At 37.8% G+C, this 26,493-nt stretch overlaps 1 protein-coding gene across 4 annotated transcripts in view; it reads left to right on the top strand.

Moving 5' to 3' along the window:
* The window catches only part of LOC126262278 (V-type proton ATPase 116 kDa subunit a 1), a 670,786-nt gene that overhangs the window by 625,311 nt on the left and 18,982 nt on the right, over nt 1-26,493 (top strand). For 3 of the 4 annotated variants that reach the window (XM_049958792.1, XM_049958791.1, XM_049958794.1), the window contains 6 exons: nt 3,474-3,707; nt 6,362-6,474; nt 9,548-9,672; nt 10,411-10,649; nt 16,328-16,556; nt 17,377-17,548. In XM_049958792.1, coding sequence (XP_049814749.1) covers nt 3,474-3,707; nt 6,362-6,474; nt 9,548-9,672; nt 10,411-10,649; nt 16,328-16,556; nt 17,377-17,548 — 1,112 coding nt within the window. The remainder of the gene's footprint in view (nt 1-3,473; nt 3,708-6,361; nt 6,475-9,547; nt 9,673-10,410; nt 10,650-16,327; nt 16,557-17,376; nt 17,549-26,493) is intronic. The other variant, XM_049958795.1, reaches the window with a different exon arrangement.

Genomic DNA, 26,493 nt, shown 5'->3' with positions numbered 1-26,493 from the left:
TTGGTCTGCTACTGTATTCAGCCATTTTCAAGTTGGGGAACGAGTCTGTTTACAGCTTGTTTGCAACCTATGGAACAGGCAGAGATGTTTTCAGATGCATTGTTAGCAAAGAAAGATTTACGTTTTTATTGTCTGCATTCTGGGAGGAAAGAAAGAAAATAGACAAATCAGCAGCAATTTCACAAATCTTTCTGCGTTTCATCAAAAACACAACTTTGCTAAACTGTAGGTGCAAAAGTGTGTGTTGATGAAATGCTTGTTCTTTTTTGTGGAAGGTGTGGGCTTAGAATGGTATGCCAAACAATCCAGTAAAGTATGGCATGAACGTTCAGTGTTTGACTGACGCTCGTGCAAATTGCTTGTACCCTTCCCAGCCATGAGAAAGCTCACAGTGTTCCCACACAGGCTGTTCTTTGATTGATGAAACCCACTGAAAGCACAAGGAGGAATGTTACAGGTCCCATCGGGTACTCATCAGTAGAACTAGTTAATGAACTTTCAAAAAAAGGTCTCACATACATAGGTACACTGAAAAAGAATAAAAAGGAGATCCCACAGAACTTCTTACCTAATAAGAAACATGGTGTGAAGACATCTGTTTATGGTTTTACAGAAGATATGACTCTGGTTTCCTTCATGCCCAAGAAGTCTAGAGTTGCAATACTTATCTCTTCTATGCCCCATTCAGTAAACAATGATCCCGAATCAGGAAAACTTGAGATCATCCTATTTTATAACACAACAAAAGGTGGTGTGGAATGTCTCCACCAAAGGTGTGCAGCTTATTCAAGTCGCCAGACAAGTTGATGGCCTTTGGCCGTATTCTTCACATTAGTGGCTGTTGCTTGCAGTGTAAATTGTTATGTGGTACATCAAGCTTAAACAAAGGCAGAAGTAATGACGAGATTGAGCTTCATGAAGACTAGCAAGAGACCTAGTTGAACCTCATCTGAAGCATAGAATTTCTATTGACACTTGGCACGAGAGTTGAGTGACATCACCAGAAGAATACTTCACTTACAAGATGAGCCTCAGACAATGAAAGAAGAATCTGAAAATTGAAAAAGTGTGCCTTTTGCCTTCCTCATCTGAAGACGAAAACAAAATATCCGTGTCAACAGTGTGTTGTTCTGATTTGTTTGGAGTGTTCCAGGAAGGTCTGCGTGAAGTGTCTGCAGGTGGAAATTGAATAATGTATGATTCAGTGGCACATGAGAACACATATTTAGTTTTTACTTGTAATTATAGAAGTAAAATGTGCCAAAGTTTTTCCATTCATAGACTTAATGAATTGAAATATTGCCTCTACATTGCAAAGATGAGTCATAAACTGAAAGTTGACTTTGCAAACAATTTATCGTATGTCAAGTTCGATTTTTCCACCTAGTTACATTGCCAATTTGTAATATAATCTCTCTGACCAGTTTGTAATATAATCTCTTTGATGATAATCTGCATGTGAGTAGAAAGCTAACTAACAATTAGGTGGTCATGAGATTTGATTATGAAAAAATATTTTTAACTGCTGCATCAAAATAGAGTAGTCAAAAACACCTATAAACTGAAGTGGAGGTTTCAGTTCATACATGACTTGTTCCCCTGTATCAGTTTATCAGGTTTTAAAGGCCATAGTATCCGTCGGACTTGGAAATGATGAGGGGCTAAATGCTGTACAAATTACCAGTGTCAGCAGTGGAAAGCAATTACATACTGATATAAACAGCAATTCACCACCAATGTTTGCTCATAGTGTGGTAGGAGTCCATGCAGTGAGTAAGTACACCTAAGGCCATTGTTCAAAATATGTGATGGAACACTCTAAATCAGACATAGAAATAATGTGCAGGTAAAGGGAACTGTACACTCAACTAGACAACCAAAAGTGTATTATTAAATAATATTTTGGGCATGGAGACCACTAGCGGATTAAGCCAACAGCAAAATTTTGTGGGAGCAAGGAACAGCATTCTGACAGGTAAATGTGGGTTACAGTTCATGTAAGTGGATTTCCAAAATATTTAAATAACATCACATCAACTTTGAGTTAAGTGGAGCATACTCAAAAAAATGTTTATTTTTTTAAGATATTGTACAAAAAGTTTGAAAACTTGAGTTAAAATTGGATAGTTACTGACCAGCCTATGTGAACAGTTTACACTGATATGGTTTTGTATCAATGCATCTTCATTCATTTTATGAATTAACTAGCTAAGAAACCCAGCATTGCCCAGTTATTTACTCATTCCAATCTTCTATTGGTCCATCTCATTCTCCCTCCTCTCTCTTTCCACCCTATCCTCCCCCCCCTCTCTCTGTCAAGCCAGTCCTCCCCCTCTAATTCCCTCTCCTCCTCCCCTTTCTTTGTCCATCTCCCCTCCCTGTTCATCTCCTCCCCTTTCCTTTCTCTGTCAATCTCCTTCTCTCTCCTCTCTCTGCCCGTCTCCACCTGTTCCCTTTCTCACCCATTTCCTTCTCCCCTCTTTCTCTGCCCTTCCCCCCCCCCCCACCGTCTGTTTGTCTGCTCCTGCCCCATCCCTCTGCCTATCTCTTCGTCTCCTTGTCTCTGTCCATCTCAGCTCCCCTCTATTTTTAACTGCTGCATCAAAATAGAGTAGTCAAAAACACCTATAAACTGAAGTGGAGGTTTCAGTTCATACATGACTTGTTCCCCTGTATCAGTTTATCAGGTTTTAAAGGCCATAGTATCCCTCCCCTCTCTCTGTCCACTTCCTCCTCCTCCTCCTCCTATCTGTGCCTATCTCCTCCTTCCCTCTTATTGCCTTCTCATCTCCTCATCCTCCCTTCTCTCTCCACATTAGCCCACTCACCCCAATAGAAGGCTGATGGTTCTTACACCTGCAATATTTCTTTCCAGATTGTAGCTAACATGTGTACCAAACTTGATTGAAATTGTTCCAAGGGCTTGTCAATGAGCTTTGGTCATATACATACATGTGGGGAAACAGAGGACAAGGTGGCGAAACTGGAACAGACTTTCTTTAATCTAAACCTAGAAAAAGAGATCAGTGTGAATCACAAAGATCATATGCATAGCATGGTTACTGGTTGAGGAACACATTCTATTTGTATGGTGTCTGTTCTTTTGGACATGTCCAAAAGAACAGACACCATGGTGGATCATGACAACCATGAAGAATGAATTTTAATTGAACCACAGTATACTGCCAAAGCACTAATATATGGATAGTTTTTTTTTAACTGCATAACTTTTCCTTCAGCATAATAGCACTAAGAGAAATTGTCTTCTCTCCATTTTATTTTGGCGGTGGCAGTATTCAAATCGTGAACCCTTGGGACAACAATCACAGGAATTTGGTCTGTGTTTTCATCAGTATTGAAATGTCAAGCACTCGGTGTATTTTAACAAAAAATAGTTATAGATGAAGGCACATGTTCAATCATTGTTTTCTCATTTGTGAGTCTTTAATGTAACCATCATTCTTCTGTTGCAGATCTGGAACATCTTTTTTGCTGGTCGTTACATCATACTTCTAATGGGTACATTTTCAATGTACACTGGGTTAATCTACAATGATTTCTTCTCCAAATCAGTTAATATTTTTGGTAGTAATTGGAATGTGTCTTATGATGAATCAACTCTCAGAGCAAATCATGAGCTTCAGCTAAGTCCCAGAAATGATTATGGTGATTCGATATACCCACTAGGAATGGATCCTGCTTGGCAGGTGAGGTTGCAGAAGTTACACGTATGTTTGAATATTTTTATGTTTAATGGTAGTGATAATACTGTACTTTTGGGATCCAGATGACATTTAAAGCAGTAAATATTTATTGCCCAATGCTGCACGTTCTAAGTAGATAGATACATTTTTTGTTCCTTGGATCCATGGTTAGGAGATCCTCAAGGCTGTAGTACATGTAAAAAACATAAAGATATATAACACACATTTATAAAAAAATACATATTTTAATAACTCTGTGTGATGGAAATTGACATTAAGATCACAAACATACTCATGACATTTTACTTCACATCATTCACATGTGACATTCTGTTTATCTGTGTTATAAGTATTAGTTGTCTTTTTAAAATTTCTTTTGACTTTTTAGGTTGCCCTTCACTTTTAGAGGCATATGCATAGAAAGAAAAAACATTCTGCTTTCAGTGGTAATCTTGTGTAATGTTGTTTCTACTAGAATGTCAAAATATGAGGGACTCCTATACAACCATCTTAGAGGCTTCATCTTCCTTAAAATTTTCCTGTTATCTTTTACGTTATCTGCAATTTTCAACTTCTTTATCACTGTACTCTGTGACAGTGGCTTAATGAAAAGTATGGCATTGTTTCCCCTAGTCATTTATGCAGTTGTCTGCTTACAATACTACTCTTAGTGCCTAGTTTTTTCTTTCTTTCTTCCCTCCTCCCTTTTTTTTTTTTTTTTTTAAGAAAAAACATGCATTTCTGTAAATGTTACCAGTGATGATGCCCTCTTATCTTTCTGACAGCTACTATGCATTTTACATAGATTTTAACATTTCTAATGCACTTTTCTCTGTCTCTGAAGCCTAAGTTGACCAGGACGCATTGCGTGACTGATAAGGTAAATCATCAACATATCTTACTGCTCATCATTCATGAAATGACAAGAGTGAAACAAATACGAAAAAACATCTTGCATTCAGAGAGATTGCAAGTACATAATGCTGGGACTTGATTGTTTGGTTGATTTGGCAGAGGTGACTAAATGTAGAGGTCATTGGTCTCATCAGGTTAGAGGAGGGTGGGGAAGGAAGTCGGCCATACCCTTTCAAAGGAACTATCCTAGCATTTGTGTGAAGCAGTTTAGGGAAATCACGGAAAACCTAAATCAGGATGTCCGGATGTGGGTTTGAATCATCGTCTTCCCGAATGGTAGTCCAGAGTGCTAAACAATGCGCCAGAGAGAATTTTCAGTCAGTGTTATGAAGTGACCCGCAGTTGTTTCAATTTTATTAGCCTCTGATCCTCATTAGACTTGTATTACACAGACAGACCATCCTGATGCAAATGTGTTTCAACCATTGTTGTACTTTGCCAAAGATAGGGAGATTTTTGAAGACATACCTTAATCTCCAATGTGAAGTTTTATGTTCTTTAAAAGCTGTAGTTCACGTTCTGCGTCTGCTGCAAAAGATTTGCAACTTAATTACTTACAAATGCAAAATTAATACAGCACTTTCCTTACATCTCCCCTGTGCAACGACAATACCTACTACCAAATTCCTTGGTGTTTCGGACATTAATTTCCAAGCAATTCCATATCTGGAGGCATCCTTGTCAGGCTTACACTCTCTTTGTTAGTCAGTTAGTTTCACATTACATGGATCATTTTGCGTGATAAATTGTCATGATATGGAATGAGTCATTTTACACTCACATCACAAATTAATTTGTAAACAAGGCTACCTGCTGAACCTTTATAAGTTTATTAAAAAAAAATGCAGATGTGATTTGGTAATTCCTGCTCACCGCCTTTTACAATAACGGAAATTTTTCTACAGAATAGAAGGAGATGTAAAGGAGAAACTTCTTCAAATTTTATTTTGCTGTCAGTCAGACATTTTATGTCCCTTGATAAGTCATCAAGAATTTTGGTTGCACTATTGTGCACCACTGTTTAGTACTAGAGACAGCCTCAATGTGGAGTAGTGAATGTCATTTTTCCTTTTAGTATTGTAATTATATACATTAGTGTTCCTTTTGAACTGCAATAGACAATTTACAACAAATGTCTTGGGGGGAATAAATATACTGTGAGGCAATAGTCGGACTACCCAACTCCTTAAACAGATGTCTACAAGATTTTCATGAGTGATCACCACATAATATTCTGTTATTGAGCTCTGAAGACTTTCTTTCTTGAAGATAATTTACCCCAGAACATTGTTCCATATGACATTATTGAATGGAAATATACAAAAATATGGCAGCTTACTGATTTCTGTCTCCCCAAGATTTGCAGTTATCGTAAGTGCAAATGTGGCTGAACTAAGTTGTTTTAGAATTTCCAGAATGTGCTTTTTCCAGGTATATTCTCTTAAATATGGACACCTAAAAATGTTCAAGTTTTCTCCCTGTATATTATATCTCACCGTGTGTTATACTTATCATTGGTGTAGTACCCCTTTTTACGTATTATTCCTCAAAAAATAAAAATTTGAACACCTCACACCCCAAGACCCGTAGTTACTATTGTTATTCAATGCTTACAGTCTTTAGGTATTGCAAAGTCAAATATTATTGTGCTGTTCACCCTATTTTCATACCTCTATTCTGCTTTTCATTATAATATTTTAAAAGATGTGCACAAATTTCAGTTTTGTGTTTTCTGTCTTTAGCTGGCTGAAGCAAACAAGATCATGTACCTGAACTCATATAAAATGAAGTTATCTATAATATTTGGAGTTCTTCACATGATATTTGGAGTGTGCCTTAGTGTAGTGAATCATGTGTAAGTACCTACTAAATTAATTTTCTGTACTTCCATATATCCAAAAGTTAATATCAGTGTATGTGTTCTTGGAGTTATATTAAAATAAACACAAGATCATTATATGGAACAACTGAATAAGGAGAAAATGGGCCATATGAAGTGCTAATGATAAATCCCATTAAATATCTGTCATGCTTATATTAGCAACTTCTTCTCTTTTAATAACTATTTGAGTATTCAGTTTTGATTACAGTTATGTTACTGTTCCATGAAATATATTACACTTTGAATAGATGTCGGTGTTTAGGTTGTTATGTCCTGTATGCTGTACAAGATGAAATGATGAAATCATATGATCTTTTGCAGTATAGAGTGCCACGGTCGGCAGGTGATTTGACACATTGTTACACAGTGGACCTGTGAGGGATTATGTATTGGTGCATTCTCCCTCCGTTTGATCAGTTATGCTACATGTGAAAGAATGTCAACCAGTAGCAATCATAAGACAATACTCACATTTATCTGCTGTTGGTTTCCATCTGTTGCTGAGTTAGCATTTGCTATTGGAATTTTCCACAGGCTCTTGAAGTCCTAAACAGTGAATTATACCAGTGGAGGGCAGTTTTCTGTAGAGACTTTAGTATACAGAGGATCCCATTAAATGTGCTTTCCTCACAGTGTTATCAGAAAGGAAGAAACTCAGTGATGCTAGGAGCTATTGTGTACTTACGAAATTGGGGCAATCTGTCAGTGAAAATATGAAGGGCATTAGAAAATCATAAGATCACATCTAATTTCATCCCTCCCGTCAAGACACTTAGCTTGTTCTGCTCATCAAATATTACTGTCTCATTTGGAAGTCAGTTGCTGAGCACATTCTTTGCAAAGTGGAATAGCGTACACCAGCCAGGGAAACAGCATAGTGAAGGAATGATGTCTGGAGCAATAACTTCACACATGAAGCCTCCCACCCAATGAATCTGTTGTTTGATATGACCTGCTATTGCATTCAGTTGTACAGTTTTGCACCCACAGTGGTTGACAGCCTGATTTTCATTATTTTTATATGCCTTTGCACATGGACCATATATTAGTATGTCAAATCTGACAAAGTGGCTTGGGCAAAACAATATAGGGTTTTTGTGGTAGCATCTGACAAATCACACAGGATCTATATGGATATTTAATATGCCAGAAAAGCCTTAGATCACTGATATTGTTACTGAGGTATAAATTTCACCCAGAACATATGTCCAGTTTAGGACTGGCGTAGGTGTGGAAGGGAAGGAACAGCAGAGGAGGGAGTGAGGAAAGACAGTGCTGGTGTGGAACATATGTGTACAGACGAGTGTGAAACAGGTTGGAAATGGCCACTGGGATGGAGGGTGTATGTGAAGGACACTGACTACTTGCCCATAACATGCTGACGGGCGAAGTGGGGGGGGGGGGGGGGGGCAGTTCAGAAAAGCAAGCTCCTGGCTACAGTTTGATAGGCCCATACATCAGTGTGGATAGTTAGTTTCTTAGTGGCCATATCCAAACAGAACACTGTGCAGTTATTGCAACAGTGTTGGTAAATTGGTGGATGCTTTCACAGATTCATGGCATAAAGAGAATTTAGTTGAAGCCCTGGCTGATAATTAATGTGGAATGCACATTTTATAGGATTCATTGGACAACTCTAATCAACTTTGTGAAAAGGCAGTATTAGTTCCCTGCTGGTTTCGTAGTTCTTCATTCTCTCAGATCTCAGCTTGATTACTTTGTCTGAAACCACACTAATCATCGTGTATTAGTTGATCTTGGTGTGTAGTGTGATTTGTTTGTATCTAGTTTAACACTTCTATTTGAACGTATAGTTCCCTCATATCTTTCTTGATTTCATAATCTTCCCAATGTTGCTCTTACTGTTAAGAGTTCTCTATTATTCTTAGGATGCTTCTGTTTCCTGGTGTCTAATTAGATGTCCAAATAATGAAATTCATTTTTTTTTATTCATTGTGCTCATTACTGGTTCCATTTCTTTGTAGACTGTTCCATTAGAAGCTAGTATCCAGTGCCCATTTTCTTGGTATTTGTGTGTGTGTGTGCATATTCTGATTATTATTCTATCTGGAGTATTCCATCTATTTCTACAGTCTGTTTTGTAGCTGTTTTGAAAATGGTTTCACATGCTTACATTATCTTTGACTGTATAACTGTTTCATAGTTTTATTAATTTTGTGGCTGTTAAGAGGCATTTTTCGTTTCTGTTCATGATGATACATGGTGCTTTCATCAGTTTGTTTAGTCTGTTAAGCCACTTCAGTTTATCCTGAGGTTACATGTCATGTTAAGATTTCTCTTAGGCATTTATATGTCCTCTGCAATGATTTCCTGTTCTTCTATCGTGATATTTTTAACAAGTGGTGTGTCAGATAATATATTTTCTGTTTTTTCCAAGGTATATTTTGAGGCCGATTTTCTGCACTGTTTTCTGTACCGATTTAACTGGTTTTAGAGTTTTCTGAATGTTGCTGAAAGGGAAAGTGACATCATCAGCAAATCCCATGTGATTCAAATTTGTTGTCTTTGAGTTCTGAAATGTGATGTTCTGTAAGGTAAATTGAACCTTTCTCTCATTATATATTCCAATATACAGTTGAAAAGAAGTGATGACAATCTATCTCTCTGTCTTAAACCTTTTTTTATGGGAATGGCGTAAGAAAATTTTCATTAGAATTTAACTTTATATTCTGTGATTGTTAAGGTGATTTCTATCAATTTGACTAATTTTGTAGTCATATTCCGTTATTATTGCAAGTGGTTTATTGTATTTCCTGTAATATGTGATCACTAATTTTAAAGTAATGGTTTTTTTCTGCACAGCTTCTTCAAGGTCTGAAGCCTCCCTAGTATTTTGCTACTTTTTGCTGTGGTTGATGGTTAACCCTATCATATAAAATTCTGCGCAATATCTTATATGTACTCGTGGGTTAAACATCTGTAGCTATGTGGATAGCTCTTATTTCTTTTTTTATTGTTCAGTTGGATTATCAGTACTGTGATTTCATTGGTTATGTTGTGCCTGAAGATGCTTTCTTTTTTGCAGGCATTTTCGGAAGCGAATCAATATTATCTTGGAATTTCTACCTCAAGTTCTCTTCCTCGTTCTGTTATTTGGATACCTGGTCTCTCTCATGTTTGTGAAGTGGGTTGTATACAGTGCAAAGAATGGTAAGTATTTCTGCATAAGCACTGCAAATGTGGTGTGGTAATAGTATCAGGAGTAACAGAATTAACTGATTATTTTAAAAAGTGACAGCCATTTGAGTTTAAATAACAGAAAAAATGACACCTTCAAATTTAAATAACAGTGATATATTTCAGACTTAAACAAGAGAGAATTCATATACAGCAAATGTCATTTTTAAGCAGTATGAACTTTTTCTGTGTGAGAACATACATAACGCACAGTTTCTTCTAGGAGTAACACAAACATAACATGAAATTTGTTTTTTTGACTTATTATTGGAAACATCACCATGAAGAAAGTAAGGTAATTCAACATATTACCACATTGAGAGACAATAAGGAGGTATATACTTTGCTGAAAGTAGGCCAGAAGCCAAAGCTGCAAGACCAACCAAAATATGCTCCACCCAGACAAATATGGAAAATAAATAAGGATAACGCAGAATGGATAATATTATTGCTGCCATGTTTTTCTTTTAGTCTTGTTTGGTTGGTGATATGTTTTCTTTTTTCTGCTAATGTAATAACATTAGACCTAGATATTGTTTTATTATTGTATGCAATAAAAGGTTATAAGTGGTCTGTGTTTCAGAACATTTGCCACCCTAACTAACAGATTAGAAAATTGATTGCAGCATAGTTTTTCATAATATGTCAAAGTTCAGATACAGGTTAAAGATGTGATGAATATATTTGGGAAATGTCTTTGTCTGCTTCCAGAGCTGCTGACAAGTGAGCACTGTGCACCAAATGTGCTTATCACATTTATCAATATGCTGCTTTTCAAGCAAGCAGAACCATTATGCAATAGTGAGGGCAAAGATTGCTGCAACATATATATCTTTGAGGGTCAAGGAACAGTGCAGCAAATTATGGTGTTTGTTGCACTTCTTTGTGTCCCATGGTTGTTACTGGCGAAACCACTATACATTATGTGTTCTCGTAAGAAAAGCAGACAGGTATGTCATATTTAGGAAAAAATAACTTTTGTTGCCCTAATTTTGTAATTATGTTTATGTACAAAGTTTAATTTAGGTTTTGTGTACAGAGTTCAGGGAATTACAGGGGGGGTGGGGGGGGTACATAGTTAACATGAAATGATGGGTGTAACCATGTTTAGTGGTGGCTAGTTATCATGAGGGAAGGGCAAAAAACACGCGCGCGCACACACACACACACACACACACACACACACACACACACACACACACATGTGGTTTTATTTTATTCCTCACAATGTTAAACTATCTTTATGTATAAAAATTCAACCTGCATACTTTTGTATGTGCAAAACTCAAAAAGTAATCGGTCAGTTGACTTGAAATTTTGACACCACTTTGAATTTGAATATGTGCATATTTTATGTATCCGTTTTTTAAATACATATAACATATAAATAAATATTTAATATATAAATGGTAATTGTTGTTACTACAAATCTCAAAAAGTGTTTGATATAATTACTCAAATTTTTAAATACTACTCTAGTTTGGATGTCACAAAGTTCCTGACCAGTTTACTCCAAATGTTAAATGCTACTATATTAAAAATTCATACTTACATAGACTGTATATCTTATTAAACAACAAAGTACTTTTCTTTTTTTTGTTAAAACTTATTGTGAGAAAGAAAATGCTCTGCTGTAAAAGTTTGTGATTTTGTTTCCTTTGTCACGGGCAGTTTTAACTATGATATTGGGGCATTTAAACCATTAGGAAAATTATTTCTCCTGTGTGTATTCTTTCTCATTACATTCTCACATACTGTTTTTACAGAAAATAGGAAAGTTGTTTTTCTGTCTTATCAGCTTATGGTCGGAATACTATAAGTACTGTAGAATCTGAATTCGCAGCAACAGTAGACAAGGCTGAAGGTCAGACAGGGCAGGAGGGGGGGGGGGGGAGATGAACAGAAGGGTGGGAGGATATTGACAAAGAGAGCAGAAAGGAGAAGACAGGCAGAGATAGGGAGCAGGAGGAGGAGATGGAGAGAGGCAGAGAGAGGGAGCAGGAGGATATGGAGAGAGGGAGGAGGAGAAGATTGACGGGGGGGGGGGGGATGGGATGGAGAGAGAAGGGAGGGGAAGAAGAAGGAGGAGGAGGAGGAGATGGATGCAAGTGAGTGAGAGGAAGAGACGGGCAGGGACAGGGGGAGATTAGGACATATATCCAATTTCCATGTATATAGAAATGTGTGCTTTCTCTTTCCTTTCTTTTCCGTTTAACTGGCCTTCAATACAGCAGTCTGTGGCCTGGTACAGCTAGTTAACTACATAATTTAAATAGATTTAAACAGTTCAGTTTATAAATGTAAAAGTAATATGTTCAATTCTGTTATGAGTACTGCCATTGTAAGTCAGAAGGCTATAGACAGTGATAAAAAAGCGAGTTTAAAGGAAATTTAGTATGAAAATGTACTCTGTACATGATCTGCTAAATAGACTGTTTTCCAGTAGAGATTTCGAGGCAAAAGTGAGATTTAAAGAGTTAAGAAGGTCTACTCTGTAAATCTAACAGCAGGAGGTCATGGGATGTGGCTAACTGATTTAGCTCAAATTAGGTTAACAGAACCAGATAACTGCCCCTCTCAAGTTACTGCAACTTTCTACTTGAGTGGGCTGTAGTGAAAAGTAAAATGCTCTCTAAAGATTTACACACAGAGAATGGGGTATTTTTTGAGAAGCCTTTCTTGTAGTGGTGTGGTAGCCAAATGATAAAGTGTGTTGACAAGCAATTCATTTTAGGTTTGATTGGTACTATTTATTCGTTTCTCTCTCTAAGGAGCACATGGAACCATTAGTTAGCACTGGTCTTCTTAGCTTTCTTGTTCTTATTTTCTTCCCATAACTTCCTCATGCTTTCACTATGGGCCTGTCTTCTTTCTTGTGTCTATGCATTTTTCAATTTCAGATTCTTTTCCATCAGGTTTTTGTTTGCGAACTTAGGAGAGTTGATTTTCTGTCTGTACGCAGTCCGTGTGGTTTCTAGTGGGTCAATACTGAGTTCCGTGAGGTCATTTTGGATTTCTGTTAGCCAGTGTGCCCTGGTTTGGCGAGTTCCTTTGATGATAAGGAAGATTTTCTTGGTAATTCTAGAGGCATCCATTCTTGCTAAATGTCCATAGAATTTCAGTCGTCTTTTCTGTGCAACTGACATGAAACATTCAGCCCTTCAGTACAGTTCTTCAGAGCTTTTGCACATCCAGATACCATCTTGAATCTTGACTCCAAATATTTTACTGAGTATTTGCCTTTCCATTTTCTCAATGTCCTTGATGTTGATGGTTAATTACGATGTTTCAGTTGCGTAGAGCACTTCTTGAAGAGTGACTGTATGATAGTGGTGAAGTTTGGCTTGGGTGGATAGCGATTTCTTATTGTATGTCATTGTATAAGCTTTAGATTATTTTTCTGCTCTTGTTTTGTGACATACTTTTTCATTGCCAGTGTTGCTGATCATTTCACCCAAGTACTTAACTTGTTTGATGTCACCATATTTTGTTGCAAGTGGTTTCAGATTTGAACTTTTGGAGTCCATGAATTGTGTTTTCTCGGCCCGCATCTCGTGGTCGTGCGGTAGCGTTCTCGCTTCCCACGCCCGGGTTCCCGGGTTCGATTCCCAGCGGGGTCAGGGATTTTCTCTGCCTCGTGATGGCTGGGTGTTGTGTGCTGTCCGGTGTTGTGTGCTGTCCCTAGGTTAGTTAGGTTTAAGTAGTTCTAAGTTCTAGGGGACTTATGACCACAGCAGTTGAGTCCCATAGTGCTCAGAGCCATTTGAGCCATTTTTTGTGTTTTCTCGTAAGAAATTTGGAGACCGGTTTTGATGGCAATCTCATGAAGTTTCTCAATGACATGTTTGGCTTACTCGGGAGTCCACATAATTATTGCTAGGTCATCAGCAAAAGCAAGGCATTTTATGTTGATTCATTTGTCCTTTGTTCCCATATTTATTCCAGGTATTCCTTTCTCCCACGTCTTGATAGTCTTGACCAGTACCAGATTAACGAGGAGTGGGGACAAACCATCACCCTAACTCCTGTCCTAATTTGAAAAGGTTCAGAACTTTCGAAGTTGTGTCTGTTAAAGTCTGCTCAGTTAATGAAGTAAATTTTGATACCTGCACCATATTCACAAGGTGTATTGAACAGACTGGTGCAATGAATTGAGTCGAATGCTTTCTTGAGATCTACGAAGCTGACTACTGTGCGGGTCGACTGATGGTGTTACAGTATCATCTTCAGGTTCCAAATCTGTTCTGCGCAGGATCGATGTGGGCGGAAGCCTGCCTGATAGTCGCCGATCATATGCTCTGTCTGTTGTTCTAATCTGGTAAGAAGAGCATGTGAGAGCACTTTGTAAGCAACTAGTAGGAGTGAAATGCTTGGATAGTTGTTGGGATCGGTCTTGTCGCCCTTTTTGTGTAGAGGGTGAATCAAAGCACTTACCCAATCTGCTGGTATGACTTCACTTTCCCATATATTTGCAGTGATAGTTGTTAGTCCGTCAATCAAGAGTTCACCTCCAATCTTGAACATTTCGGCAATTTCACCATCTTTCCTTGGTGCTATGTTGTTTTTTTCGGATGTGAAACAATGTTTCATATGTCCTCATGCGTAGGTGGAATTGAATCCTGGTTTGGTGTCACAACATAGAAGTCAAGTTTGTCTGCTGGTGGCTCACAGTTGTGTAACTTCTCGATATGCTGTTTCAGGATTTCACAGTTGGCCTCTGTGTTTGTCTCAAGTATTCCATCAGGGTGCTGAAAACAAAGAGTGGGTGGCTTCCCTAAATGCTGTATAAAAGTTTCTCATGTTGTTTCTTTTAAAATCATTATAAATTTCCTCTAATCGTTTGTGATGGTACATGCATTCAATTTGTCTGATGGTTTTCAATATTTTCTTCTATGTTTCCAAAAAGATCTGCCAATTGTCCAGGGTTTGATGGCTGTGCCAAATCTTCCAGGCTTGAATACATGATTAAAGTGCTCTGTCGCAGTCTGTTGTCCACCACCTGTGTTTCCTTTTCCGTGGTGGTTATTGTTGTTATTATTATTTTATTCCTTGCAATGTTAAACTCTTAATTATAAATTTTAAATATATCCAAAGAGCTCAATTTGCAGGGTTATTCAGAAAGTAACAGTCACTCTGGTCTACTATGGTAGTGGTTGGGCCAACAGCCACCATCTTGGTGTACCATAACATTCCTACACTCACATGCATCCAGCATGTGATCTGTGTCTCTGCTACTTTTTATGTGTGACATATTAAAATGTGCACTGCTATAGAAAAGTCCATGACTTGTAAGGTGCGTTCTGTGGTAAGGTTTCTTTTGATACAAAACTGCAAACCAACTGAAATTTGGCAAACACTGACAAAGGTATGGTGGGTGATAAAGAATAAGTGTCATGGAAATCTTAGTGCAAAAGATTTGTTTTTTGATGAAAATGCATTTCCAAGCATGGCTAGTCTTACCTGATAGCTCCTATGGGGTTTTGGATGGGAGGTCTTTGACTATCCACCATACAGCCTGTATTTGGTGGCGAGTGACTATCACCTCTTCCCATCAAGGAAGACATGGATCACTACACAGCTCTTAGATACTGATGTTGAACTGTGTGCCAGTGTAAACCAGTGGTTGTAATTGCAGGCTGCGGATTTGTCTGGAGACAGTATTAAAAAACTTGTGCAATGGTTTGATAAGTGCCTCAATTTGAATGGCGATTATGTAAGGAAATAGCTTAAGGGTGTACCTTTAAAATGTATATAATAAAGTTTGGTTTTTCCATATTGTTAATTTTTTCTTTCAAAACATCTGCTACTTTCTGAATAGCCCTTTTGTATATTTAAAGTGGAGATCAGAATTGGGGACTAATCTACAATCTTTTGCCAATGGAGACATCATGATTTTCCCAGTTATGGGCCTTTTGCCCTGTGGATACACGTAATGTGTCTTAACAGAGTAGTTTCCATTGCCTTCTGCGTTCTTATTCCATTGGTCATTGCTCATTCTTCTGCCTTTTAGGAGCAGTTTCCCACCCTAAGGACAGGAAGACCCCTCACCAAAAAGTAGAAGCTTTGAATTGTTGATAAGCACACAAAGGTGGGAATGTGAATTGGAAGAGGCTGATAAGATGGAGGAGTGGGAAACAACTGGGTGGAGGTGTGGGTGGAGCATGTTACTCGCAGTTGCATGCTGTTGTGACATTGGTTGGTCAAATTTGTTCACAGTCTCACAGTGGCCATTCATCATGGTGGGCAGCTGGTTGACAGTCCTGTTTTACTTACCTCAACACAGTCACCATTACTTGATATATCAGTGCACAAAAGACACCCAAACCTGTACAAAGAAATTAGCATACTCCTCATGTGAGAAAAGTTTACATTTATGTTTTTCTTTGCTTTATTTTAGTTTTTTAAGTTAATATGTATGTTACCTCACATTCATGATATTATTAAATGGAGAACAAAGCATTTTGTCAATGCTGATTAGTATGAGAAATAATAACAACTTTCTCAGAATAGCTTACATGACATTTGAAAGCTTTCATTGAAGACTGATTTTTGAGCGTAGTTATTTCTTTAGAACTTACGTATTGAAATTTGTTGTATAGAAAGATTAATTTGTTTTCTGACTTATCAGCAGGTGTCAGCATCTGAGAATGGTGATGTAAATCAAGGCATTGAACTGCGTCAGGAAAATGAGGAGGTTGGGGCAGTTACTCCAGCAGATGGGCATGATGGCCATGGAGAAGATGATATGACTGAAATTTTCATTTACCAGTCCATACATACTATAGAGTATATTCTCAGCACTATCTCTCACACAGCTTCATATCTGCGACTATGGGCTCTGTCACTTGCACATTCTCGTAAGTACAAAGAAATAGAAATTTGATAGTTGGCACGCGCACGTGTGTGCGTGGGCATGTGTTTGCACTTCACAAGGATTTTTGTATAGGTCATTACACAGTGCCACCTTAAAATATAATAATGAGAAGTAGAAGGACATAATTACATGTCACCATATTAATAAAATTAAGATGGTACTAAGTTGTAGTATGATGACCATTTTCATACCAGTAAACTGGAGATTCTACTGAGTTTTGGTGTACTGAAAATTTCACATTTAAAAATATGAAGTACAAAATGGTATTTTAAGCAAAGACAAGTCTAGGTTGGAATATCAACATTGATGAAAAGGATAGATTTGCTAGGCACCATAGGGATGACATGTTGAGTTGCAGACACGTATTACAGTAAGACAGTTGCATACTGAGCTTTCAGTCAAAGCCTTCTTCAGAAAAGAATGAAAAATGCACACACATTTACACAAGGAATGCACGCCTTATTACACCACTATCTCCAGCCTCTCTGCCCAGAAATAATTGTGTGTGTGTGTGTGTGTGTGTGTGTGTGTGTGTGTGTGTGTGTGTGTGTGTGTGTGTGTGTGTTCCTTTCTGTTCTGAGGAAGGCTTTGCCGAAAAGCTCAATGTGTAACAATCTTTTCGTTGTGCATGTCTGTAACTCAGTGTGTCATCTTCACAGTGAGTAGCAATCAATCCTTTTCATAAGTGTTAAAATAGAACTTTATGTGTAAATATTATTTTCTTTTTATTTCAGTACGTGTGTTGCAGACTTCTTTGATGATGTGAATAATGTACTTACAAGTACTCCATTGCTCTCTTACAGAACTTTCTGAAGTGCTGTGGACAATGGTCCTGCGGATGGGACTGACAGCAGAAGGCTATACCGGTGCAATTATTCTATACATTATGTTCCTAGCTTGGTCTTTCCTCACTGTTGCCATTTTGGTTTTGATGGAGGGTCTTTCAGCATTTCTTCACACACTAAGGCTCCATTGGTATGTACAGAACTCACAAATTTGTAAATTTGCAGTACTTTGAAGTTGTAAACAGCAAGAAGAGTCAATGAGAGTAAAATGAAGACTTCTTTTGCTTCAGTATTTAATCTGTTACAGATTTGGGTATGTGTGAGATATCACCAGGAACAGTAACAAATTTTACTACAACTTCGCAGGAGTCATCTTGATAGAAGTGATTGTAAAAACGAAAATAATAGGCGCTGGTTTATGACCCTGCCCTAATGTAACAGAGGAGCTAAAATGGCTTAGAATCATGAGAGAAATTAAGATTCCTGATGCAAGAGACAATCTTCATTTTTGCTTCAGAATCATTATGCCTCTATGTTCAGGTGTTGGACCTTTCACAAAAAAATCTCTCCTCTTGTGAGAGAGCTAAGGTTGTATGGCTCTGTTCATCAATGTTGACTATCACAAGTCTCATTTTTTCTCATCACACACATGTTAATAACAGAAGTTATGACACATAACATTTTATTGAGTTTATGGCCAACAGAATCAGCTTGTGCACAGTGACCATCTGAAATTCTCTCTGCTCATCCCCTTCCTCCTCCTTTCTGGACTTTCCGCACCTAGTATGTTCTAATTTACAGGATGCGCTTTGGGTGCCTTTTCTGCCTGTATCAGTAGTCTAGTCATTGACAGGCTCATCTAGTTGTGCTAATGTTTCACCAGTACTGGGAGTAACCTCTCTCTCCTTCTGAAGCTGATGTTCAGTGGTAAATTGTTGGAGATATTCATTTAAATGACCATCTGAATTTATGTATCAAATAAACCAGCATCCAAAAGAAGGCTGGAAAAATTTGATGTTAGCCTGACTAATGAATGCATATACACTACTGGCCATTAAAATTGCTACATCAAGAAGAAATGCAGATGATAAACGGGTATTCATTGGACAAAGATATTATACTAGAACTGACATGTGATTACATTTTCACGCAATTTGGGTGCATAGATTCTGAGAATCAGTACCCAGAACAACCACCTCTGGTCTTAATAATGGCCTTGATACGCCAGGGCATTGAGTGAAACAGAGCTTGGATGGCATGTACAGGTACAGCTGCCCATGCAGCTTCAACACGATACCACAGTTCATCAAGAATAGTGACTGGCGTATTGTGACAAGCCAGTTGCTCGGCCACCATTGACCAGACGTTTTCAAGTGGTGAGAGATCTGGAGAATGTGCTGGCCCTAGCAGTCAAACATTTTCTGTATCCAGAAAGGCCCGTACAGGATCTGCAACATGTGGTCGTGCATTATCCTGCTGAAATGTAGGGTTTCACAGGGATTGAATGAAGGGAAGAGCCACAGGTCGTAACACATCTGAAATGTAACATCCACTGTTCAAAGAGCCATCAATGCGAACAAGAGGTGACTGAGATGTATAACCAATGGCACCCCATACCATCACGCTGGATGATACGCCAGTATGGCGATGACGAATACATGCTTCCAATGTGCGTTCACCCCGATGTCTCCTAACACGGATGTGACCATCAAGATGCTGTAAACAGAACCTGGATTCATCTGAAAAAAATGACATTTTGCCATTCGTGCACCCAGGTTTGTCATTGAGTACACCATCACAGGTGCTCCTGTCTGTGATGCAGCGTCAAGGATAACCGCAGCCGTGGTCTCGAAGCTGATAGTCCATGCTGCTGCAAACGTCGTCAAACTGTTCGTGCAGGTGGTTGTTGTCTTGCAAACATCCCCATCTGTTGTCTCAGGGATCGAGACGTGGCTGGTTTACAGTCATGCGGATAAGATGCCTGTCATCTCGACTGCTGGTGATACGAGGCTGTTGGGATTCAGCACGGTGTTCCATATTACCCTCCTGTACCCACCGATTCCATATTCTGCTAACAGTCATTGGATCTCGATCAACGTGAGCATTAATGTTGCGATACGATTAACCGCAATCGTGATAGGCTACAATCCGACCTTTATCAAAATCGGAAACGTGATGGTATGCATTTCTCCTCCTTACACGAGGCATCACAACAACATTTCACTAGGCAACGCTGATCAACTGCTGTTTGTATATGAGAAATCGGTTAGAAACTTTCCTCATGTCAGCACGTTGTAGGTGTTGCCACCGGCATCAACCTAGTGTGAATGCTCTGAAAAGCTAATCATTTGCATATCACAGCATCTTCTTCCTGTCGGTTAAATTTCGCATCTGTAACACGTCATCATCATGGTGTAGCAATTTTAATGGCCAGTAATGTAGTTTGTAGACACTATGTTATATAGCTAAAGAGAGAGAGATCAATGGATTAAGTTTAGTACCGTCAGCACAAGCTGAAAGGACAACAGTGTAGTGCATTTTTTCATGTCCATTTGTTTTTGTAGTTACAGTTTTAGCAACTTTCATGGCAACAGTTCTGTCACTCAGCGCATCAAACATTAGAGGAATTTCCCCCCATATTCTCTGTTTGGCTTAGTTCCACACTGCTTTTCTTTTGTTGTTTAATAATAAAGTGATGGGAGGATAATATCTTCTCTTCATACTCTTGGGGCATTTTATGAGATATTTTGGTTGTGGTCCGCATGCTAAGTCCATGGCGCTTCATAAGCCTGTAGCGCCAACCAACTCCACGCTCAAAGTGTGTTAAGTTCCACTGTAGCACTAGCTTATGGGCATGTATTTGAATCATTTTCGTATTAATTCCAACACCATTTCAACAGTGTTCTTGAATCCATTTCAGTATGTCATGTCCTAGTTTTGGCCATTCTGCATTCAGTCCTTTATTTGCACATTTAGTCGTCCTCATTTTTTTCGGTACTTCTTTACTAGCCCGCCAATCGCAAATGATTTATTTCTGTTGGTGGAGGGCCAAAGTGCTGCTCAGCTAATCTGTTTCCATGTTTCTCTGCATATGCCATTACTCCCAGTTAATAGGCCACATCATATGAATACCTTTTATTTTTTCATTATGAAATTAGCTACTAACAAAAACATTGTACTGTTACTGGTAACATAGACCACTTTCAAGTTCACTGGTACTGTAGACTGCAATGACACGTCATAGGCGAGGCAGTATTCTGGGTTTGTGATGGCGAGGTGGAGGGAGACAGTGTTAGCAAGTTTATGAATGCCCATAACTCATGTTTGTTGCATCGGTGCACTGCTGCTTCTAGTTGAATCCAATGTGCCATATAGAGATAGGTTTCCCCACAGTATCGAATATATGGCCATTTTTAAGACTGGCAGGAATTTTAAATCAAACACAGGACATTTTTATATTAATTTAGAATATAAGATGCACAAAATATTGGAGACAATTTTTGTAAGAAAAAGTGCATCTGATAGTCCATAAAATACAGTAGGGCTGGAAGTTGGTGTGTCAGTGAAGACCCTGTCACGGGCAGATGCCTGATTGTGTGGAACCAACCACAGGGGCGTTCTGGTACTGGATTCCCTGCCGGTCACAGAAGCTCCTTAGAACCCAGGAACTGATTCTTGTGCAGAAGACTGGAAAAAATAGCAGCTGAGGATTTGGTTGACAAGGCAGCAAGAGGTTCGGCCAAACACAGAGAAGGTGCCCCCACGGGATTGAGGAGAAGCAAAAACTGAGACTCCAAGCAGGAGGAAGGCTTGGGAGGTGTGTGTGAAGGGAAGTGGAGGCTGGTCGTCCACCTGCAGGTGTAGTTGGTTTCGATGGAAGGACGCCAGTATGTCCTCCACTTGTAGTGTGAGAGCTCACCGAACCCCTGACCATGGATGACCACCAGAATACAGTGCCCATGACAACCAGAAGTGCAAGCCCTGACGGGGGTCTCCAGCGTGTAGCGTGGGTGTAGGTGTAGGGTAGGTGTAGGTTGTAATGGTCCACCTGGTCGTCGTTGATATCGCTAATTGCTGTAAACGCACTATTTCACTCCCATTTACGGAGCTTGTTAGCACTTGATGTTAGGTTGGCGCCATTACAATGTATTGTATTGTAGTAATCGCTGCTGCTTGCTGGATCGCTGCTGTGTCTCGATGCTGATGCTGGCTCTAAATCTGGTTGTCTAGGGTTAAAAAACATGAGGTCCCGTGTTTTTTACGTGCTTTTGTTGATAAAGAACGAGTGAAACTAACACATATGTAAACATCAAATATTTATTTCTCTGGTGGCCATCTTAATTCCACTGTCCACCAAAGACCATAACACAACACAAAGTAGTACTTCCTTTACATGTTCTTTGCATTGTTTTTCCATCCCAAACAATAACACAGAAACACACTTCACCAAAGTGACATTCCGACTGCCCTACTGCCTCCGACTGCCTCCGACTGCCTTTCGACCCTTCTCGCTGCTTGTATTTATAACATTGTCAAAGAACTACTAAAAAGAGATATAGTTTATAAGTCACATGTACATCTGTTATCATAATTTGTGCAGAAAAGTTATTAATTTGCATCGAGTGACATAATTTAACATGTTATTAAAATGACAGACAGATTTGTTGACTTGACAGAATAATTCTTTGTTACAAAAAGGCCGTTTTTTAGAAGTTTGTCAATTGACTTCTCTAATTTGCATAAATAAGTAAGTAACATGAATTATTAAGAATTACATTGGTTTTCGTCTAAAATAGGATTGATTACGTGAATACTGAGTGAAAACGCTCCTAGTGAACAAATAGGTTTCACTGGGTGATTTTTATTTAAGGAGATCCAAAATACCTAAGTTGGCCACTATTTTTCCTACTTCACATTAATTATTTAAGATGAACTTAGTGTTTTTACATGATGACTTTGCTGTATCAGTGATCAAGTGATATTAACTTTTGTGTGGGTCAGTTATTCAGTATAATTTAATGGGTTGACTGTTTATGGAGACATGTTATGCAATCATTGTTAACATACACAATAACTTTTCTATAATCATAAATACTCATTAAACTGGTTGAATTTGGATGGGATCGCATACTTCATTAAAGTAAAGCCTTTAATATGTTCCGTTACAATACCCCCATCAGGTAATATCATTTACAGAATGTTAATGATATTAGCCGACTAGGACAAATGTGTCAATTACTATGCATAATGTGTATGTATACAACAACTGTTACACCGTTTCAAAATGACTTTTTCCTGCAAATATTTTAGTTGTGTTGTTTCAAATGCACTTTGTGTTATGGCTCTCAGTATGACAGCATCATAAAAATATTTAGTAATATATGAAAATAAAAAAAAATTGTTAATCTTTGCTCCCAGTGAGCCACATGGAAAATTATCAAAAACAGACACAAATGTATCACATGCGATGTTAAGATATAAAAAAAATATATATATATAAATTTTTTCAAAGTCAGCTCTCATTGAGTCACAGAATAATCAAGATAATAGAAGTAACATAAATATATTACATAGATGGACAGGTCAGATGCCCATAGGAAAATATTGCAACTGTCTGCTCGTTTAGAGCCACATAAAGGAAATGAAAACAAAGAACATAATTATAAGTATGGACATGATATATAAACACAAACACTAGAGAAGTCACATGTATGAATATAATATGCATTTAAAAAAAAGAAAATATTTAAAAAACTTGTCTCCCATTGAGACACATAGTCAAGATAGTACAAGAACATATTAATACCAAAATTGCACACTTAATTTGGTCACAAAATAACACAAACATCAAACTTGGTAAACATCTGATTGGTTGTAGAAAATTGTACACAAATCTTATGCCTAAGAAAAGAATAGTAACAAAATGATGGGTCTTGCACAACAATTTTTACATTGTCTTTTATATTTGGTGCACGTATGTCCCATATTCAACAATACAAAAAGAAAGTAATAAATGTTGGTCACCTTCTTGCCCATTGCAAGTAAAGAAGATATCACAATATTTAATATTCAATAGTGACAATAAAAATATAAAAACATTGTCTCAGACATCTGGAACTTTTCCAGGGTCTGTAGTGGTAGTTGCTATTTGACACACCCAGTAAAAACTTTGCTGATAACATGCTTTATGGAAACTGGGGAAGTAATTGTATTCAAACAGGGAAATGTGCTTAATCATGTTTATATGGTTTCAATTCAGTGATGTTTCTTAATCCAAATAACCTTCTTGATCTGGGAAAGATAAGTCTACACGCATTAGGATGTGGGCTTTCTTTTATTTCAAATGGACAAATGTCAATGTTTACTTTAACATATGGATAACCTAGCTCAACATCTTTGTCTATTTCAGTATTTTCAAACAATAGATCATTTTCAATTTCTTTAGTTCCTAAGTCTAATGTCTCTTTCCTACATTTAGACACATCCCTCTCTGTTTGCAAAGCATTGACATTCAAACATAAACCTTTGTTTTCATCTGTTCCTCTTAACACTGTGTTGCCACTCAACAAATTATTGTTTTCACCCCATTTTTTATAAAGTCCACTACGGATTCTTATCCACCATATAGGATACAAGGTTGCACTTACCTTTGCTAATTCTTTCCAAAAGGCATCTTTGTTTATACAGTTTCCATAGTTGTTCCACAAAACTTCTAAAAACTTTTCCCCTTTTTCTTGAAAACACACATTTACATTCCATCCCTTTATATTTTCTTTAATATTATTCTTATTACCATTCTCATAGATTAGCATTTCATAGTTCCCAATAGGCAATAGCTTGTCCTCAGATACACATTCCCTAGTCTGCATTTCACTTAAATTAACCTCATTATTACCCATGTTCGTCACATCACTTACCTTTACCACATAATCACTTTTCAATTCTGCAAATACTTTTATTTCTTCCTTCACACTCTCATCAATAACATCACTTGATTTAGGATCATTATTTAAATGTCCCTCTATTACTTCTTCCTCCTCCTCAACAACAACCCCATCTGCAGTTTCCCCCCTATGTATCTGAATCTCAGCAATTGAGTCTTTGGCTCCATTAAACACTTCGTCATCCCCCTTCTTATCAAATAAACCCCCCAAAATAGATTCTACTTGTGGTGTGTCTGACTTGTTATTAACACCAGTATCTTTTTCAGCCCAACTATGGAACTCTGCAATACCTTCAACTTCTGCACTTTCACTAACTACCTGTGCTTGAACACAGTTTTTATTAACTGTATCACTTTTACTCATAGTATCCCAAAACCTTTTATTAAATTCTAATTTATTCATTCTAACAACTTCAGTATTTTCATGGTAATTACTCTTTACATTGTATCCTCTCCTTTTCCAGTTTCGGTTATGTGTTGTCCTGTCATAATATTGTCTAGCCCCAAAACTACGGACATCTAGTGGGACTGTCCACCGTTTCCCGGCTGGCTTCCTCGGTCTGTCCGTTTGTAGCTGTCGTTTTGTTCACTAGTTTCAACAAACCCCCTTCTATCTTGTTCTCTTCCCCAATACCTATTTCTATCATTCCTGTTATCTCTCCTCCATCCTCCCTCCTGTGTATAGTTTTTGAAATCATTTTCGTATCTCCTATCTCCCCTATTTGGAGCATTATTTCCAGAATTTTCAAAGTCTCTCCTCCCATAATAATAATCTCTATTTACATTCCTGTTCCACCCCCCATACTGGTTGTTGCCAGAGCCAAAACTTTGGTTACTTTCTCTTTCCAAGGCCCTATCTAATCTATCTACAAATTTCAGGAACTCTTCCATTGAATCGTCTGGTCCATGGACCAATTCCCACTGCAGTCTCTCTGGTAACCTTCTTTTTAAAACATCAATTTGTGTCATAATATCAAAAGAGTTATTTAAATGAGCAAGTTTTTTCAATTGATCTCTGCAAAATTTTTGCATTCCCCCTACTTTCCCTCTATACACTGGTCCATTTAGAAATTCTGACTTTAATCTGGCTTGTATGGATTGTGACCAAAATTTGCAAATAAATTTAGCTTCAAACTCTTCAAAAGTATTCCAAGAATCATTATTCTCATTTGCCCAGGATAGGGCCTCCCCTTCTAGAAACCGTTTTACTAACTTAATTTTTATGTTATCTGACATTCCTACAACAAACATATCTTTACATTGGTGAATAAAGTCAATAGGGTGCAGATTTTCACCAGGAAAGCATTTCACTTGGATGTGTCCATACATTGTATTTTGATTGTAAAACATTTGTTTTGACATCAATGCATCTTCCAATTGTGTATATTTAGTGTGTATATTTTCTACTTTTGTATCTACATTAGTGGTGTACAGGTTGTATTCCTGTTTAAGGTTTTCTGATGTTTTGTCTATTCTCTGATCTAATCTTTCAACTTCAGTATCTACTCTGTTGTAGATGACAGCAATGCTGTCTGTGTTCGCTTGTATGTTTTCATTTAAATTTTCAACTTTAACTTGAAATTCTTTTCTGAAGTGTATCAACTGTTCGCTAGTGTTCTTACTGAGGGTAGTTTTAATTTCCTCACACTTCTCATTGAGATGAGTACTTAATAGATCAAAATCCAAACTTAACTTATCCAGTCTATCTGTGTTTTCTTTAAGTTTCAAACTTACTTGTTCATTTGATTGTTTAAAATCCAAACGTACTTGTTCACTTGATTGTTTGAAATCCAAACGTACTTCATCACTTGATTGTTTAAGTTGCGAGTTTATTTGAGTTGCAAACCCTACTAGCCACTCTGTTAAGTTTAATTGTTCACCACCCCCTGGTTCAATTTTTACATTTCCTACGATCTCATCCCTCTCAGGTAGAGACATGTTAACAATTAATTATTTTAAATGACAACAACAACAAAATACCTTGCTTTATGTCTATGCTATGATGTCGCACAAACACACTTTATTTATTTATTAATTTTTGACATATTTTCACTGTTGCCACAATGCACAAATAAAATTTTTTTGGAGTGCCAAGCACTTACGAAATTTATCGCTGCACTATTATCATCGATGCACTTAAAGATCCCGGACGAGCCCCCACTTTTGTAATGGTCCACCTGGTCGTCGTTGAT

Source organism: Schistocerca nitens, chromosome 6 (genome assembly GCF_023898315.1).
Source record: "Schistocerca nitens isolate TAMUIC-IGC-003100 chromosome 6, iqSchNite1.1, whole genome shotgun sequence".
In the NCBI taxonomy this organism is placed as follows: Eukaryota; Metazoa; Arthropoda; class Insecta; order Orthoptera; family Acrididae; genus Schistocerca; species Schistocerca nitens.
Note: the sequence above shows the minus strand (reverse complement) of the source record. Positions and strands in the feature narration are given on the sequence as shown.